The sequence below is a fragment of the Salvelinus namaycush genome, unplaced genomic scaffold (genome assembly GCF_016432855.1).
Source record: "Salvelinus namaycush isolate Seneca unplaced genomic scaffold, SaNama_1.0 Scaffold431, whole genome shotgun sequence".
In the NCBI taxonomy this organism is placed as follows: Eukaryota; Metazoa; Chordata; class Actinopteri; order Salmoniformes; family Salmonidae; genus Salvelinus; species Salvelinus namaycush.
Window position 1 is genome coordinate 21,061 of NW_024061122.1, and position 15,967 is coordinate 37,027.

The window sequence follows — 15,967 nt, forward strand, 5'->3', positions numbered from 1 at the left end:
TATCCTGCCCCAGTGGGGAGGGAAGGAAGGAAGGGGTCTCAACACTAGACCTACTGGTTCTTATCCTGCCCCAGTGGGGGGGAAGGAAGGAAGGGGTCTCAACACTAGACCTACTGGTTCTTATCCTGCCCCAGTGGGGAGGGAAGGAAGGAAGGGGTCTCAACACTAGACCTACTGGTTCTTATCCTGCTCCAGTGGGGAGGGAAGGAAGGGGTCTCAACACTAGACCTACTGGTTCTTATCCTGCCCCAGTGAGGAGGGAAGGAAGGGGTCTCAACACTAGACCTACTGGTTCTTATCCTGCCCCAGTGGGGAGGGAGGGAAGGAAGGGGTCTCAACACTAGACCTACTGGTTCTTATCCTGCCCCAGTGGGGGGGAAGGAAGGAAGGGATCTCAACACTAGACCTACTGGACCTACTAGACCCCAGTCCTCTAACCCTCCAGCCCTGGTTATAACCCTGGGGCTCCAGTCCTCTAACCCTCCAGCCCTGGTTATAACCCTGGAGCTCCAGTCTTCTAACCCTCCAGCCCTGGTTATTTCCCTGGGGCTCCAGTCCTCTAACCCTCCAGCCCTGGTTATAACCCTGGAGCTCCAGTCCTCTAACCCTCCAGCCCTGGTTATAACCCTGGAGCTCCAGTCCTCTAACCCTCCAGCCCTGGTTATAACCCTGGAGCTCCAGTCCTCTAACCCTCCAGCCCTGGTTATAACCCTGGAGCTCCAGTCCTCTAACCCTCCAGCCCTGGTTATAACCCTGGGGCTCCAGTCCTCTAACCCTCCAGCCCTGGTTATAACCCTGGAGCTCCAGTCCTCTAACCCTCCAGCCCTGGTTATAACCCTGGAGCGCCAGTTCTCTAACCCTCCAGCCCTGGTTATAACCCTGGAGCTCCAGTCCTCTAACCCACCAGCCCTGGTTTTTTCAGCTGTTTGGGCACACAAAAATTGTTCTGGAGGCAAGCCGAAGTTTGGAAACCAAAGTCTGACCCTCTTCCAGCCCTCTAGCCCTCTAATCCTCCAGCCCTCCCCTCCTCCAGCCCTCTAACCATCCCACCCTCCCTTCCTCCAGCCCTCTAATCCAGCCCTCTAACCCTCCTACCCTTCCTTCCTCCAGCCCTCTAGCCCTCCTCTAGCCCTCTAATCCTCCAGCCCTCCCCTCCTCCAGCCCTCTAACCATCCCACCCTCCCTTCCTCCAGCCCTCTAATCCAGCCCTCTAACCCTCCTACCCTCCCTTCCTCCAGCCCTCTAGCCCTCCTCTAGCCCTCTAATCCTCCAGCCCTCCCCTCCTCCAGCCCTCTAACCATCCTACCCTCCAGCCCTCTAATCCAGCCCTCTAACCCTCCAGCCCTGGCTGTAGCCCTGGAGTTCTGGGGACGAGGGTATTGCCTTTTTAGGAGACACCTGATCACAGCCCAGAGCCTCTACACACACACAGAGGCTGCTGATAAAGATGTGTGTGTCCTTGTGTGTTAGACTGAGTGAGAGAGAGTGACTGGTGATTAGGCTGATAGATGAGCTCAGAGCTATGGGGGTGGGGACTGAACTGGACTGCTACCATTCACAGTTAAAAAGAGAGATCCAACCACGACCCCATCCAGTTTAGGAAGGACACACCACTAGACCATTAGATTACCAGACCAGAGAGCAACACAGCGTGTGACAGCGTCGGAGACCCTTATACGTCCCCTGAGGATAGGTGGACCAGACGGACAGTGGACTGTTTTTGTTTGCCAGCAGGCTGAGGAGAAGCTCTGTCTGTTTAACCAGAGGAACACTATCTCAGGCTTCTAGAAGCTCTGTCTGTTTAACCAGAGGAACACTATCTCAGGCTTCTAGAAGCTCTGTCTGTTTAACCAGAGGAACACTATCTCAGGCTTCTAGAAGCTCTGTCTGTTTAACCAGAGGAACACTATCTCAGGCTTCTAGAAGAGGACTATAGTATCTTGGGAGTCAGACTGTTTCTGAGAGACTCTGTCTACCTGGAGCCTGTGTCCTCTATAACCCGTAGAGAGACTGTCTACCTGGAGCCTGTGTCCTCTATAACCCGTAGAGACTGTCTACCTGGAGCCTGTGTCCTCTATAACCCCTAGAGAGACTGTCTACCTGGAGCCTGTGTCCTCTATAACCCGTAGAGAGACTGTCTACCTGGAGCCTGTGTCCTCTATAACCCGTAGAGACTGTCTACCTGGAGCCTGTGTCCTCTATAACCCGTAGAGACTGTCTACCTGGAGCCTGTGTTCTCTATAACCCGTAGAGAGACTGTCTACCTGGAGCCTGTGTCCTCTATAACCCGTAGAGAGACTGTCTACCTGGAGCCTGTGTCCTCTATAACCCGTAGAGAGACTGTCTACCTGGAGCCTGTGTTCTCTATAACCCGTAGAGAGACTGTCTACCTGGAGCCTGTGTCCTCTATAACCCGTAGAGAGACTGTCTACCTGGAGCCTGTGTTCTCTATAACCCGTAGAGAGACTGTCTACCTGGAGCCTGTGTCCTCTATAACCCGTAGAGACTGTCTACCTGGAGCCTGTGTCCCCCCCAGTCGGTATAGAGAAGGACTGAACTAGTCTTCCTGTTGAAACCTACATTACAGTCCTTTGTTTTAGTCCGGGTTGGTGGGCATCTTGAACCCTAACCCTCATGGAGAAGTTCCAGGCTGGTATAGTCCTAGCGGGGGTGGGGGACGCCCTGGGCTACCGTAAGGGCCGCTGGGAGAGCTGCCCCTCTGGGCCACAGATCCAGGAAGAGCTGGCCTCTCTGGGGGGCCTTGGGGCTCTGAAACTGGACCCTGACAACTGGCCCCTCAGCGATGGAGCCCTGATGCACATGACCACCGCGGAGGCCCTCATCACAGGTGAGGACAGGACATACCCACGGAGGTTAGAGGAGGGATTGGTAGATGGGGGTTAGGGGACATAGAAGGTTAGGGGACATGGAGGGTTAGGGGACATGGAGGGTTAGGGGACATGGAGGGTTAGGGGACATGGAGGTTTAGGGGACATGGAGAGTTAGGGGACATGGAGGGTTAGGGGACAGGGAGGGTTAGGGGACATGGAGGGTTAGGGGACATGGAGAGTTGGTGCTAGTCGACCATGCTAGAAGGGATGTATACTAACTAAACAGTAACATTGACCAATCAATAGTACTTCCTCATTGGTTCCAATGATATTATCATCTATGATACATCTGTATCTATGATACAGTGCCTGTGTAAGCCTAGTAAAGGAAACGAGTAAAGGGAACTCAAATAGAATAGCAGTAGAATGATTGCCATGGTTGTAGAGGTCTCAGAGACAGTGAGAACACCAGTAGTTTGGTGTTTCTCTCATTCACACTGACACATTCACTCATGTACTCTCTTCACCCACCTAAACCTCCTATCTCCTCATTCACACTGACACATTCACTCATTTACTCTCTTCACCCACCTAAACCTCCTATCTCCTCAATCACACACACCTGTCCAGTCTGATTTTACAGAGAGACGAGAATAGCAGTCTGTGGAAACTCCTAATCACTCAATGGGACATATTTCTTCTGGACAATGCTTGGCTTACACCATAATCCCTATAGCAGTCAGAAATGACTCAGCGCAGGCCGTAATCCCAAACACCTTCTTCACATGTCATCACATCTACTCTTCATCTCTTCATCAGAGGAGTCTAGCCTGGAGTCTAGCCTGGTCCCCAGATCTGTTTGTGCTGTCTTGCCAACTCCTATGGTCATGGCAATGGAATTGGCAGGAGATAACAGTGGTGGAAAAAGTACCCAATGGTCATACTTGAGTAAAAGTAAAAAATACCTTTAATAGATAATGACTCAAGTGAAAGTCACCCAGTAAAATACTACTTGAGTAAAAGTCTAAAAGTATTTGGTTTTAAATATACTTCAGTTTCAAAAATAAACATATTTGCTGAAATATACCGCCAGATCAGAGGCAGTAGGGATGACTAGAGATGTTCTCTTGATAAGTGTGTGAATTAGACCTTTTTTCTGTCCTGCTAAGCATTCAAAATGTAAGGTGTAAAAAGTATATAATATCCTTTAGGGATGTAGTGAAGTAAAAGTTGTCAAATTTAAATAGTAAATTAAAGTATAGACTACTTGAGTACAAACTACTTAAGTAGTACTTTGAAGTATTTTTACTTGAAGTACTTTACACAACTGGGAGTTAGCAAGACAACAGGAGCAGATCTGGGACCAGGCTGGAGTTCTATAGATGGACAGCCTGACAGGACAACACGCATGTCACCTAGCGACCGCTGGCCTGGACGTCTGGAGCTGCCAGATCAGATAAGTCCAAAATAGAACTAGGGAGGAGAACATGAGCCTGTCCTCAGGCAGAGGAGAACAATAGAGAGACCAGGTCTCATCACATCACAGTAGCTATCCCCCTTGGTGATCCTGTATCGTATTTGGCTGGTGGATTGTGTTCAAAGCCAGCAGTGCTCCTGTAGAGAGATGACAGCCTTACGGATAAGCCTGCTGCTTAGCCGCATTCCAACAACACAGCCCGGTATGTGTCCCAAATGGCACCCTATTCCCTATGTAGTGCACTACTTTAGACCAGGCTCCCACTCCATAAGACTCTGGTTAAATGTAGTGCACTATATAAGGAATAGGGTGTAATTTGGGACTCTCACCAAGTCAGGCCAGAGAACCACCATGAATCACTGACACTGACAGGAGCTGGAAGCAAACAATACTCATCTGATCTATAGCACAGCTCATAGAGAGGAGAGGAGAGGAGGAGGAGGTGGGGGGTAGAGGAGGAGAGGAGGAGGAGAGGAGGTGGGGAGAGGAGGGGGAGGGGAGGAGGAGAGAGGAGGAGCTGAGGAGAGGAGGGAGGAGAGGAGGGAGGAAAGGAAGAGGAGAGGAGGAGGAGGGGAGAGGGGGAGAGGAGGAGGGGGGATGAGGAGAGGGAGAGGAGGAGGGAGGACAGGGGGAGATGGGGAGTAGAGAGGAGGAGGGGGAGGGGAGAGGAGGAGGGTGATGGGAGAGGAGGGGAGGGAAGAGGAAGAGGAGAGGGGAGGAGAGGAAGAGGGGAAGAAGATTTCAGTGTATCTAGTTTTGGCCCACGCAGGTAAAGGCCTATGTTATAAACTCTGATCTGGGTCCATATTCACAAAACATCTGAGAGTAGGAGTACTGATGTGGTATCCGTGTTTCTTGTTAGATTATAATGAATGGACAGATAGGAAATGATCCTAGATCAGCACTCCTACTCTGAAACGCTTAATACACACCGTCCCTGATCCATCTACCACAGGGGACAGAGAGAAGAGGGGGATGTCAATGTATATCTTGGCCTACGCAAGTATAGGCCTTTATTACAGCCTAGGCCAGCCTATGTATTACATTTACATTTAAGTCATTTAGCAGATGCTCTTATCCAGAGCGACTTACAAATTGGTGCATTCACCTTATGATATCCAGTGGAACAACCACTTTACAATAGTGCATCTAACTCTTTTAAGGGGGGGGGGGGGGGTTAGAAGGATTACTTTATCCTATCCTAGGTATTCCTTAAAGAGGTGGGGTTTCAGGTGTCTCCGGAAGGTGGTGATTGACTCCGCTGACCTGGCGTCGTGAGGGAGTTTGTTCCACCATTGGTGGAACTGTTCTCATGTATCATGAGAACAGTGATTCTGGGCATGTATTTTTAAAGCATCCCAAAGAAGGATGTTATCTGTCCATGTTATCTTTTTCATTATGACCTAACACGTAGAAATGGTCCTAGATCAGTGCTCTTACTTTGAGATGCTTTGTAAATATCAAACCTGATGTGTAACAAAGCATAGGTCAAACAGCAACAAGTACCCAACATCAAACCCCTCCTTGATAAAGTAGGGATGTACACAACCCTATCCGGCTCGAAGGACCATGAAAAAGAGACGGATAGGAACAATTGTCCTGGAACAAGGGGAAAGGGCTTCAGAGATGATACATCAAGACATGACCGGTTAGATTGCAGGCAACTGGTTCTAAACACAGGTTCTGTTCCAAATGGTACCCTTTTCCCATAGTCCACTATTTCTGACTAGGGCCTATTCCACATGGTGCACCACGTTTGAGCCGAGCCAGATGGGCCCTGGTCAGAAGTAATGAACTATAATAGAGGGTGCCATTTAGGAGCCAGACAGTGTAGAGAATATGGTTCTATTTAGGAGGTAGAGAGTGTAGAGAATAGGGTTCTAATATGGAGGTAGACAGTGTAGTGAAGGGTATTCACACCGCTTGTCTTGTCTGGTAAACTAGGATGAGAAGACGGAATGAATGATTTTCATTCAGTTACTTAAGCCCACACTAACTGGAACACCCCATCCCTCTCTCCCTGACACCCGTCTGGTTCATCCCCAAAGCCCTCTGCTCCTGAAACAAAGGTGACAAACACACACACACCACATCAATGACACACACAAGCACAAACCCATGACTCACACGTGTGGAGCCCCCCCCCCCCCCCAGCAGATCACATGGTATAATGTAAGCACAGCAGGCTGGACATCTAAACATAGACTCTCATCTGGCTGGTACGTCAAACATGCCACAGCCCCCCACGGACAGACAGCGTCTGACTACCCTCTCTGTGTGTGTGTGTGTGTTTTAGAGAGAGAGAGAGAGAGAGAGAGAGAGAGAGAGAGAGAGAGAGAGAGAGAGAGAGAGAGAGAGAGAGAGAGAGAGAGAGAGAGAGAGAGAGAGAGAGAGAGAGAGAGAGAGAGAGAGAGAGAGAGAGAGAGAGAGAGAGAGAGAGAGAGTTAACTTTTCACGGTTTGCATCATGATGCATAGTTGGCCCTTTGCAGGTGTATTTAATGACAAGCTTCCAGACTGATCGATTTGCTGTTGTTTACTGTGTTGTGTAAACTGTGGTGTGTTAACTATGCTGTGTGTAAACGGTGGTGCGTTAACTATGTGTAAACTGTGGTGTGTTAACTATGCTGTGTGTAAACAGTGGTGTGTTAACTATGCTGTGTGTAAACTGTGGTGCGGTAACTATGCTGTGTGTAAACAGTGGTGTGTTAACTATGCTGTGTGTAAACTGTGGTGCAGTAACTATGCTGTGTGTAAACTGTGGTGCGGTAACTATGCTGTGTGTAAACTGTGGTGCGGTAACTATGCTGTGTGTAAACGGTGGTGCGTTAACTATGCTGTGTGTAAACTGTGGTGCGTTAACTATGCTGTGTGTAAACAGTGGTGTGTTAACTATGCTGTGTGTAAACTGTGGTACGTTAACTATGCTGTGTGTAAACTGTGGTGCGTTAACTATGCTGTGTGTAAACTGTGGTGCGTTAACCATGCTGTGTGTAAACTGTGGTGCGTTACGTATGCTGTGTGTAAACAGTGGTGCGTTAACTATGCTGTGTGTAAACAGTGGTGTGTTAACTATGCTGTGTGTAAACGGTGGTGCGTTAACTATGCTGTGTGTAAACGGTGGTGCGTTACGTATGCTGTGTGTAAACGGTGGTGCGTTAACTATGCTGTGTGTAAACTGTGGTGCGTTACCTATGCTGTGTGTAAACTGTGGTGCGGTAACTATGCTGTGTGTAAACTGTGGTGCGTTACCTATGCTGTGTGTAAACTGTGGTGCGTTACCTATGCTGTGTGTAAACTGTGGTGCGGTAACTATGCTGTGTGTAAACGGTGGTGCGGTAACTATGCTGTGTGTAAACGGTGGTGCGTTAACTATGCTGTGTGTAACTATGCTGTGTGTAAACGGGGGTGCGTTAACTATGCTGTGTGTAAACGGGGGTGCGTTAACTATGCTGTGTGTAAACAGTGGTGTGTTAACTATGCTGTGTGTAAACTGTGGTGCAGTAACTATGCTGTGTGTAAACTGTGGTGCGGTAACTATGCTGTGTGTAAACTGTGGTGCGGTAACTATGCTGTGTGTAAACGGTGGTGTGTTAACTATGCTGTGTGTAAACTGTGGTGCGTTAACTATGCTGTGTGTAAACAGTGGTGTGTTAACTATGCTGTGTGTAAACTGTGGTGCGTTAACTATGCTGTGTGTAAACTGTGGTGCTTTACGTATGCTGTGTGTAAACAGTGGTGTGTTAACTATGCTGTGTGTAAACTGTGGTGCGTTAACCATGCTGTGTGTAAACTGTGGTGCGTTACGTATGCTGTGTGTAAACAGTGGTGCGTTAACTATGCTGTGTGTAAACAGTGGTGCGTTAACTATGCTGTGTGTAAACGGTGGTGCGTTAACTATGCTGTGTGTAAACGGTGGTGCGTTAACTATGCTGTGTGTAAACGGTGGTGCGTTAACTATGCTGTGTGTAAACTGTGGTGCGTTACCTATGCTGTGTGTAAACTGTGGTGCGGTAACTATGCTGTGTGTAAACTGTGGTGCGTTACCTATGCTGTGTGTAAACTGTGGTGCGTTACCTATGCTGTGTGTAAACTGTGGTGCGGTAACTATGCTGTGTGTAAACGGTGGTGCGGTAACTATGCTGTGTGTAAACGGTGGTGCGTTAACTATGCTGTGTGTAACTATGCTGTGTGTAAACGGGGGTGCGTTAACTATGCTGTGTGTAAACGGGGGTGCGTTAACTATGCTGTGTGTAAACGGGGGTGCGTTAACTATGCTGTGTGTAAACAGTGGTGCGTTAACTATGCTGTGTGTAAACTGTGGTGTGTTAACTATGCTGTGTGTAACCTGTGGTGCGGTAACTATGCTGTGTGTAAACTGTGGTGCGGTAACTATGCTGTGTGTAAACTGTGGTGCGGTAACTATTCTGTGTGTAAACTGTGGTGCGGTAACTATGCTGTGTGTAAACTGTGGTGCGGTAACTATGCTGTGTGTAAACAGTGGTGTGTTAACTATGCTGTGTGTAAACTGTGGTGTGTTAACTATGCTGTGTGTAAACTGTGGTGCGGTAACTATGCTGTGTGTAAACTGTGGTGCGGTAACTATGCTGTGTGTAAACTGTGGTGCGGTAACTATGCTGTGTGTAAACGGTGGTGCGTTAACTATGCTGTGTGTAAACTGTGGTGCGTTAACTATGTATAAACGGTGATCTGTTCTGTGTTGTTCCAGACTACTGGTGTTTGGAGGACCTCTACAGGGAGCTGGTCAGGGTGTATGTTGAGGCCATGGTGTCTCTCCAGGGTCGCCCTCCTGACCCAGTCACCGTGGAGGGATGTGCTCACCTCAAACCCAACAACTTCCTGCTGGCCTGGCACACGCCCTTCAATGAGAAAGGTCAGAGGTCACAACAGATGTGTGAGGTGTGATGGTGACATGGTTTAGTAGGGTTCAGTTCAACCTGCACATGTGCCGTCTCTCTCTTTCTCTCTCCATGTGGTCATTGTTCTGATGGGTTCTCTCCATGTGGTCATTGTCCTGGTGGGTTCTCACCATGTGGTCATGGGTTCTCACCATGTGGTCATTGTCCTGGTGGGTTCCCTCCATGTGGTCATTGTTCTGATGGGTTCTCACCATGTGGTCATTGTTCTGATGGGTTCTCACCATGTGGTCATTGTCCTGGTGGGTTCCCTCCATGTGGTCATTGTCCTGATGGGTTCTCACCATGTGGTCATTGTCCTGGTGGGTTCCCTCCATGTGGTCATTGTTCTGATGGGTTCTCACCATGTGGTCATTGTCCTGATGGGTTCTCACCATGTGGTCATTGTCCTGATGGGTTCTCACCATGTGGTCATTGTCCTGGTGGGTTCCCTCCATGTGGTCATTGTTCTGATGGGTTCTCACCATGTGGTCATTGTCCTGATGGGTTCTCACCATGTGGTCATTGTCCTGATGGGTTCTCACCATGTGGTCATTGTCCTGATGGGTTCTCTCCATGTGGTCATTGTCCTGATGGGTTCTCAGCATGTGGTCATTGTTCTGATGGGTTCTCTCCATGTGGTCATTGTCCTGATGGGTTCTCACCATGTGGTCATTGTTCTGATGGAGAGAACCCATGTGGTCACCATGTGGTCAAATGCTAAATGACTTAAATGTCATTGTCCTGGTGGGTTCTCACCATGTGGTCATTGTCCTGGTGGGTTCTCACCATGTGGTCATTGTCCTGATGGGCTCTGATGGGTTCTCTCTATGTGGTCATTGTCCTGATGGGTTCTCACCATGTGGTCATTGTTCTGGTGGGTTCTGATGGGTTCTCTCCATGTGGTCATTGTCCTGGTGGGTTCTCACCATGTAGTCATTGTTCTGGTGGGTTCTCTCCAGGTTCTGGGTTTGGAGCAGCCACCAAGGCCATGTGTGTGGGGATGAAGTACTGGCAGCCTGAGAGGATAGACAACCTAGTGGAGGTCAGCATTGAGACGGGGCGCATGACCCACAACCACCCTACAGGTACCATACACCATGACCCAACCACCCTACAGGTACCATACACCCTACAGGTACCACACACCATGACCCACAACCACACTACAGGTACCATACACCATGACCCACAACCACCCTACAGGTACCATACACCATGACCCACAACCACCCTACAGGTACCATACACCATGACCCACAACCACCCTACAGGTACCATACACCATGACCCAACCACCCTACAGGTACCATACACCCTACAGGTACCATACACCATGACCCACAACCACAATACAGGTACCATACACCATGACCCACAACTACCCTACAGGTACAATACACCATGACCCACAACCACCCTACAGGTACCATACACCCTACAGGTACCATACACGATGACCCACAACCACCCTACAGGTACCATACACCCTACAGGTACCATACACCATGACCCACAACAACCCTACAGGTACCATACACCATGACCCAACCACCCTACAGGTACCATACACCATGACCCAACCACCCTACAGGTACCATACACCCTACAGGTACCATACACCATGACCCACAACAACCCTACAGGTACCATACACCATGACCCAACCACCCTACAGGTACCATACACCATGACCCAACCACCCTACAGGTACCATACACCCTACAGGTACCATACACCATGACCCAACCACCCTACAGGTACCATACACCATGACCCACAACCACCCTATAGGTACCATACACCCTACAGGTACCATACACCATGACCCACAACCACCCTACAGGTACCATACACCATGACCCACAACCACCCTACAGGTACCATACACCATGACCCAACCACCCTACAGGTACCATACACCCTACAGGTACCATACACCATGACCCACAATCACCCTACAGGTACCATACACCCTACAGGTACCATACACCATGACCCAACCACCCTACAGGTACCATACACCATGACCCACAACCACCCTACAGGTACCATACACCATGACCCAACCACCCTACAGGTACCATACACCCTACAGGTACCATACACCATGACCCACAATCACCCTACAGGTACCATACACCCTACAGGTACCATATACCATGACCCAACCACCCTACAGGTACCATACACCATGACCCACAACCACCCTACAGGTACCATACATCATGACCCAACCACCCTACAGGTACCATACACCATGACCCAACCACCCTACAGGTACCATACACCATGACCCACAACCACCCTACAGGTACCATACATCATGACCCAACCACCCTACAGGTACCATACACCATGACCCACAACCACCCTACAGGTACCATACACCATGACCCAACCACCCTACAGGTACCATACACCATGACCCAACCACCCTACAGGTACCATACACCCTACAGGTACCATACACCATGACCCACAACAACCCTACAGGTACCATACACCATGACACACAACCACCCTACAGGTACCATACACCATGACCCAACCACCCTACAGGTACCATACACCATGACCCACAACCACCCTACAGGTACCATACACCATGACCCAACCACCCTACAGGTACCATACACCCTACAGGTACCATACACCATGACCCACAACAACCCTACAGGTACCATACACCATGACACACAACCACCCTACAGGTACCATACACCATGACCCACAACCACCCTACAGGTACCATACACCATGACCCAACCACCCTACAGGTACTGTACACCATGACCCAACCACCCTACATGTACCATACACCATGACCCACAACCACCCTACAGGTACCATACGCCATGACCCAACCACCCTACATGTACCATACACCATGGCCCAACCACCCTACAGGTACCATACACCCTACAGGTACCATACACCATGACCCACAACAACCCTACAGGTACCATACACCATGACCCAACCACCCTACAGGTACTGTACACCATGACCCAACCACCCTACAGGTACCATACACCATGACCCAACCACCCTACAGGTACCATACACCATGAACCAACCACCCTACAGGTACCATACACCCTACAGGTACCATACACCATGACCCACAACCACCCTACAGGTACCATACACCATGACCCACAACCACCCTACAGGTACCATACACCATGACCCACAACCACCCTACAGGTACCATACACCATGACCCAACCACCCTACAGGTACCATACACCATGAACCAACCACCCTACAGGTACCATACACCATGACCCAACCACCCTACAGGTACCATACACCCTACAGGTACCATACACCATGACCCAACCACCCTACAGGTACCATACACCATGACGCACAACAACCCTACAGGTACCATACACCATGACCCAACCACCCTACAGGTACCATACACCATGACCCACAACCACCCTACAGGTACCATAGACCATGACCCAACCACCCTACAGGTACCATAGGCTAGACATTATAGTATAGCCTGCTATTTAACTAGCCTGGTCCCACATCTGTTTGTGTTGTCTTGCTCTAGTGATTAGCCTGGGGACGAGGTTAGTGTCTTACCAACTCCTATAGGCAAGACAACAGCAACAGGTCTGGGAGCAGGTTCACTGGATTTACCTGGTATTACCATCTATAATCACATAATACTGACCTGGCTGATTCCAACAGGTTTCCTGGGCTCTCTGACCACGGCTCTGTTTGCGTCGTACGCGGTGCAGGGCAAACCGCTGGTGACCTGGGGTCGCGACCTCATGAAGGTCCTCCCCAAGGCCGAGGAGTACTGTAAGAAGACCATACGCCACATGGCAGGTGTGTGTGTGTGTGTGTGTGTGTGTGTGTGTGTGTGTGTGTGTGTGTGTGTGTGTGTGTGTGTGTGTGTGTGTGTGTGTGTGTGTGTGTGTGTGTGTGTGTGTGTGTGTGAGAAAAATAGACTGTGTGTGTGTGTGATTAAATGGTGGTGTATGTTGTGTCCACTGCAGAGTACCAGGAGAAGTGGTTCTACTTCGAGGCTAAGTGGCAGTTCTACCTGGAGGAGAGAGGCATGGAGGAGGAGGGGCAGAACAAGCCACTGTTTCCTGACACCTACAGCGCTGAGGAGACAGACAAGGTCATCTATTGGTTCCATTCTACCTGGCAAACTGGATATTTAAAGATATTTGACAGATGTATTTAACTCAGGTGTGTTCTCCTCTCTCCAGGTGTAGAAGTATTTAACTCAGGTGTGTTCTCCTCTCTCCAGGTGTAGAAGTATTTAACTCAGGTGTGTTCTCCTCTCTCCAGGTGTAGAAGTATTTAACTCAGGTGTGTTCTCCTCTCTCCAGGTGTAGAAGTATTTAACTCAGGTGTGTTCTCCTCTCTCCAGGTGTAGAAGTATTTAACTCAGGTGTGTTCTCCTCTCCAGGTGTAGAAGTATTTAACTCAGGTGTGTTCTCCTCTCTCCAGGTGTAGAAGTATTTAACTCAGGTGTGTTCTCCTCTCCAGGTGTAGAAGTATTTAACTCAGGTGTGTTCTCCTCTCCAGGTGTAGAAGTATTTAATTCAGGTGTGTTCTACTCTCTCCAGGTGTAGAAGTATTTAACTCAGGTGTGTTCTCCTCTCTCCAGGTGTAGAAGTATTTAACTCAGGTGTGTTCTCCTCTCTCCAGGTGTAGAAGTATTTAACTCAGGTGTGTTCTCCTCTCCAGGTGTAGAAGTATTTAACTCAGGTGTGTTCTCCTCTCTCCAGGTGTAGAAGTATTTAACTCAGGTGTGTTCTACTCTCTACAGGTGTATAAGCGCTGGAGCTCAGAGGGCCGGGCTGGACGGAGGGGTCATGATGCTCCCATGATAGCCTACGATGCTCTCCTGGCCTCAGGCTCCGACTGGACCCAGCTCTGCCGCCGCGCCATGTTCCACGGAGGTGGGCTGTGTGTGTGTGCATTTGTTTGTTGTCCGTGCAAGTAGTCTACATAAGAGTTGTGTAGGTGTGTGTGTGTTCTTGTTGTGTTTGTATATTTATTTGTGTGTGTGTGTGTGTCCTTGCCATTAGTATCGTCTCTGACCTAGTCATTGTGTCCCCCAGGGGAGAGCAGTGCCACAGGACTGATAGCAGGCTGTCTGTACGGTCTCCTGTTCGGCCTGTCCCAGGTCCCTGAAGGGCTGCACCAGGATGTGGACCGACGCACGCGGCTGGAGGAGCTCGGAGCCGAGCTGTACAAGGCAGCCTCCGCAGAGAGGAGCACAGAAAAGTAACAACACCACCCTGCCCACACCGCCCTCTTCTGGCCGACATAGGAACTACACATGAATGACTCCACCATGGCTGGCTACTGGCTGCTCACCTACCTACCTACCAGTGGAGGCTGGTGGGAGGAGCTATAGGAAGACGGCTCAATGTAATGGCTGAAGGGGAATACATATGCTTGATACTGTTCCATTTATTCCATTCCAGCCATTACAATGAGCCTGTCCTTCTATATCTCCTCCTACCAGCCTCCTCTGCTACCTACCTATCCCACAGCACTGCAGCCCCCCTAGCTCGGCCTGTACCCTCCTCTCTGTCTCTCTCTCAACTGCTGCTGCTGGGGTCTCTGGAATAGTTCCGGTCCAGTTCCATTAAGTGTTTCTAAAAAAAACTAAAGTCATTCATGTGAAACTGAATCAGAATCAGAATCAGAATCAGAATCAGAACTCCTGAACTGGATATGTAATGTAACTATTCCATAGATTCCAGAGGCCCAACGTGTTCTCATCTATAGATGAACATGGATGAACTAACATCCCTACCTACTGTACATACGCCAGTCCTGGGTTTAAAACATGTGATTGTAGACAAAGAAGACGGTCCTGTGTAAATGAGATTTAAACAACAGGCTTGTTATTAGTCTGTACCCCCATATAGTATATGTTCCCTATATAGTGCACTACTTCTGACCCGAACCCTATGGGCCCAGGTCAAAGGTAGTGCACTAGGGTTCTATTTGGGATCCACTCTTAGTCTGTTATTTGCACTCATCTCATGTTTTGGTTTATTATTGTCTGCTGTGGATTCACCACGAGTGACATGGTGCCTGTCATGATAATAATTGTGTTATTATCAGATTAAAGTGGATATCTATATATCACCTCTGAGGTCCGTGTCTCTCTTTGCTACTGTCTTTATAATGCTGTAGAGGTCAGAGGTCAATCCTAACTAACACCGGTGACGTGTCCCAATAATATCTCCTTTCTGCTGAAGTGTGCACTCCACCACCATATTCTGTCCACCATATTTCTTATACCATTCATTTCCTTTCAAATCAGTGAAGGGAAGTGAACAAGTGCACACTCTGGGAGGAAGGATAGATAATTGGGATATAGCCACCTCACTGTACCAGGACCCTAGAAACCACCAATAGTCTGTTTCTCTCTCTTCTCTACTTACCCCCACCTCCCTGTTATAGATCAACTAAACAGTCCCTGTTATAGATCAACTAAACAGTCCCTGTTATAGATCAACTAAACAGTCCCTGTTATAGATCAACTAAACCATCCCTGTTACAGATCAACTAAACAGTCCCTGTTAAAGATCAACTAAACAGTCCCTGTTACACATCAACTAAACAGTCCCTGTTACACATCAACTAAACAGTCCCTGTTACAGATCAACTAAACAGTCCCTGTTATATATCAACTAAACAGTCCCTGTTATAGATCAACTAAACAGTCCCTGTTATAGATCAACTAAA

General features: G+C 48.9%; 1 protein-coding gene across 1 annotated transcript; it reads left to right on the forward strand.

Moving 5' to 3' along the window:
- The first annotated feature begins 1,614 nt into the window (after window positions 1-1,614).
- LOC120041299 (protein ADP-ribosylarginine hydrolase-like protein 1) lies at window positions 1,615-15,305 on the forward strand. The gene is made up of 7 exons (XM_038986236.1): window positions 1,615-2,848; window positions 9,037-9,201; window positions 10,186-10,311; window positions 12,932-13,072; window positions 13,243-13,370; window positions 14,028-14,160; window positions 14,323-15,305. The coding sequence occupies exons 1-7, from the start codon at window positions 2,635-2,637 to the stop codon at window positions 14,490-14,492; spliced, it is 1,077 nt and encodes a 358-aa protein (XP_038842164.1). The 5' UTR covers window positions 1,615-2,634; the 3' UTR covers window positions 14,493-15,305.
- The last annotated feature ends 662 nt before the right edge of the window (window positions 15,306-15,967 follow it).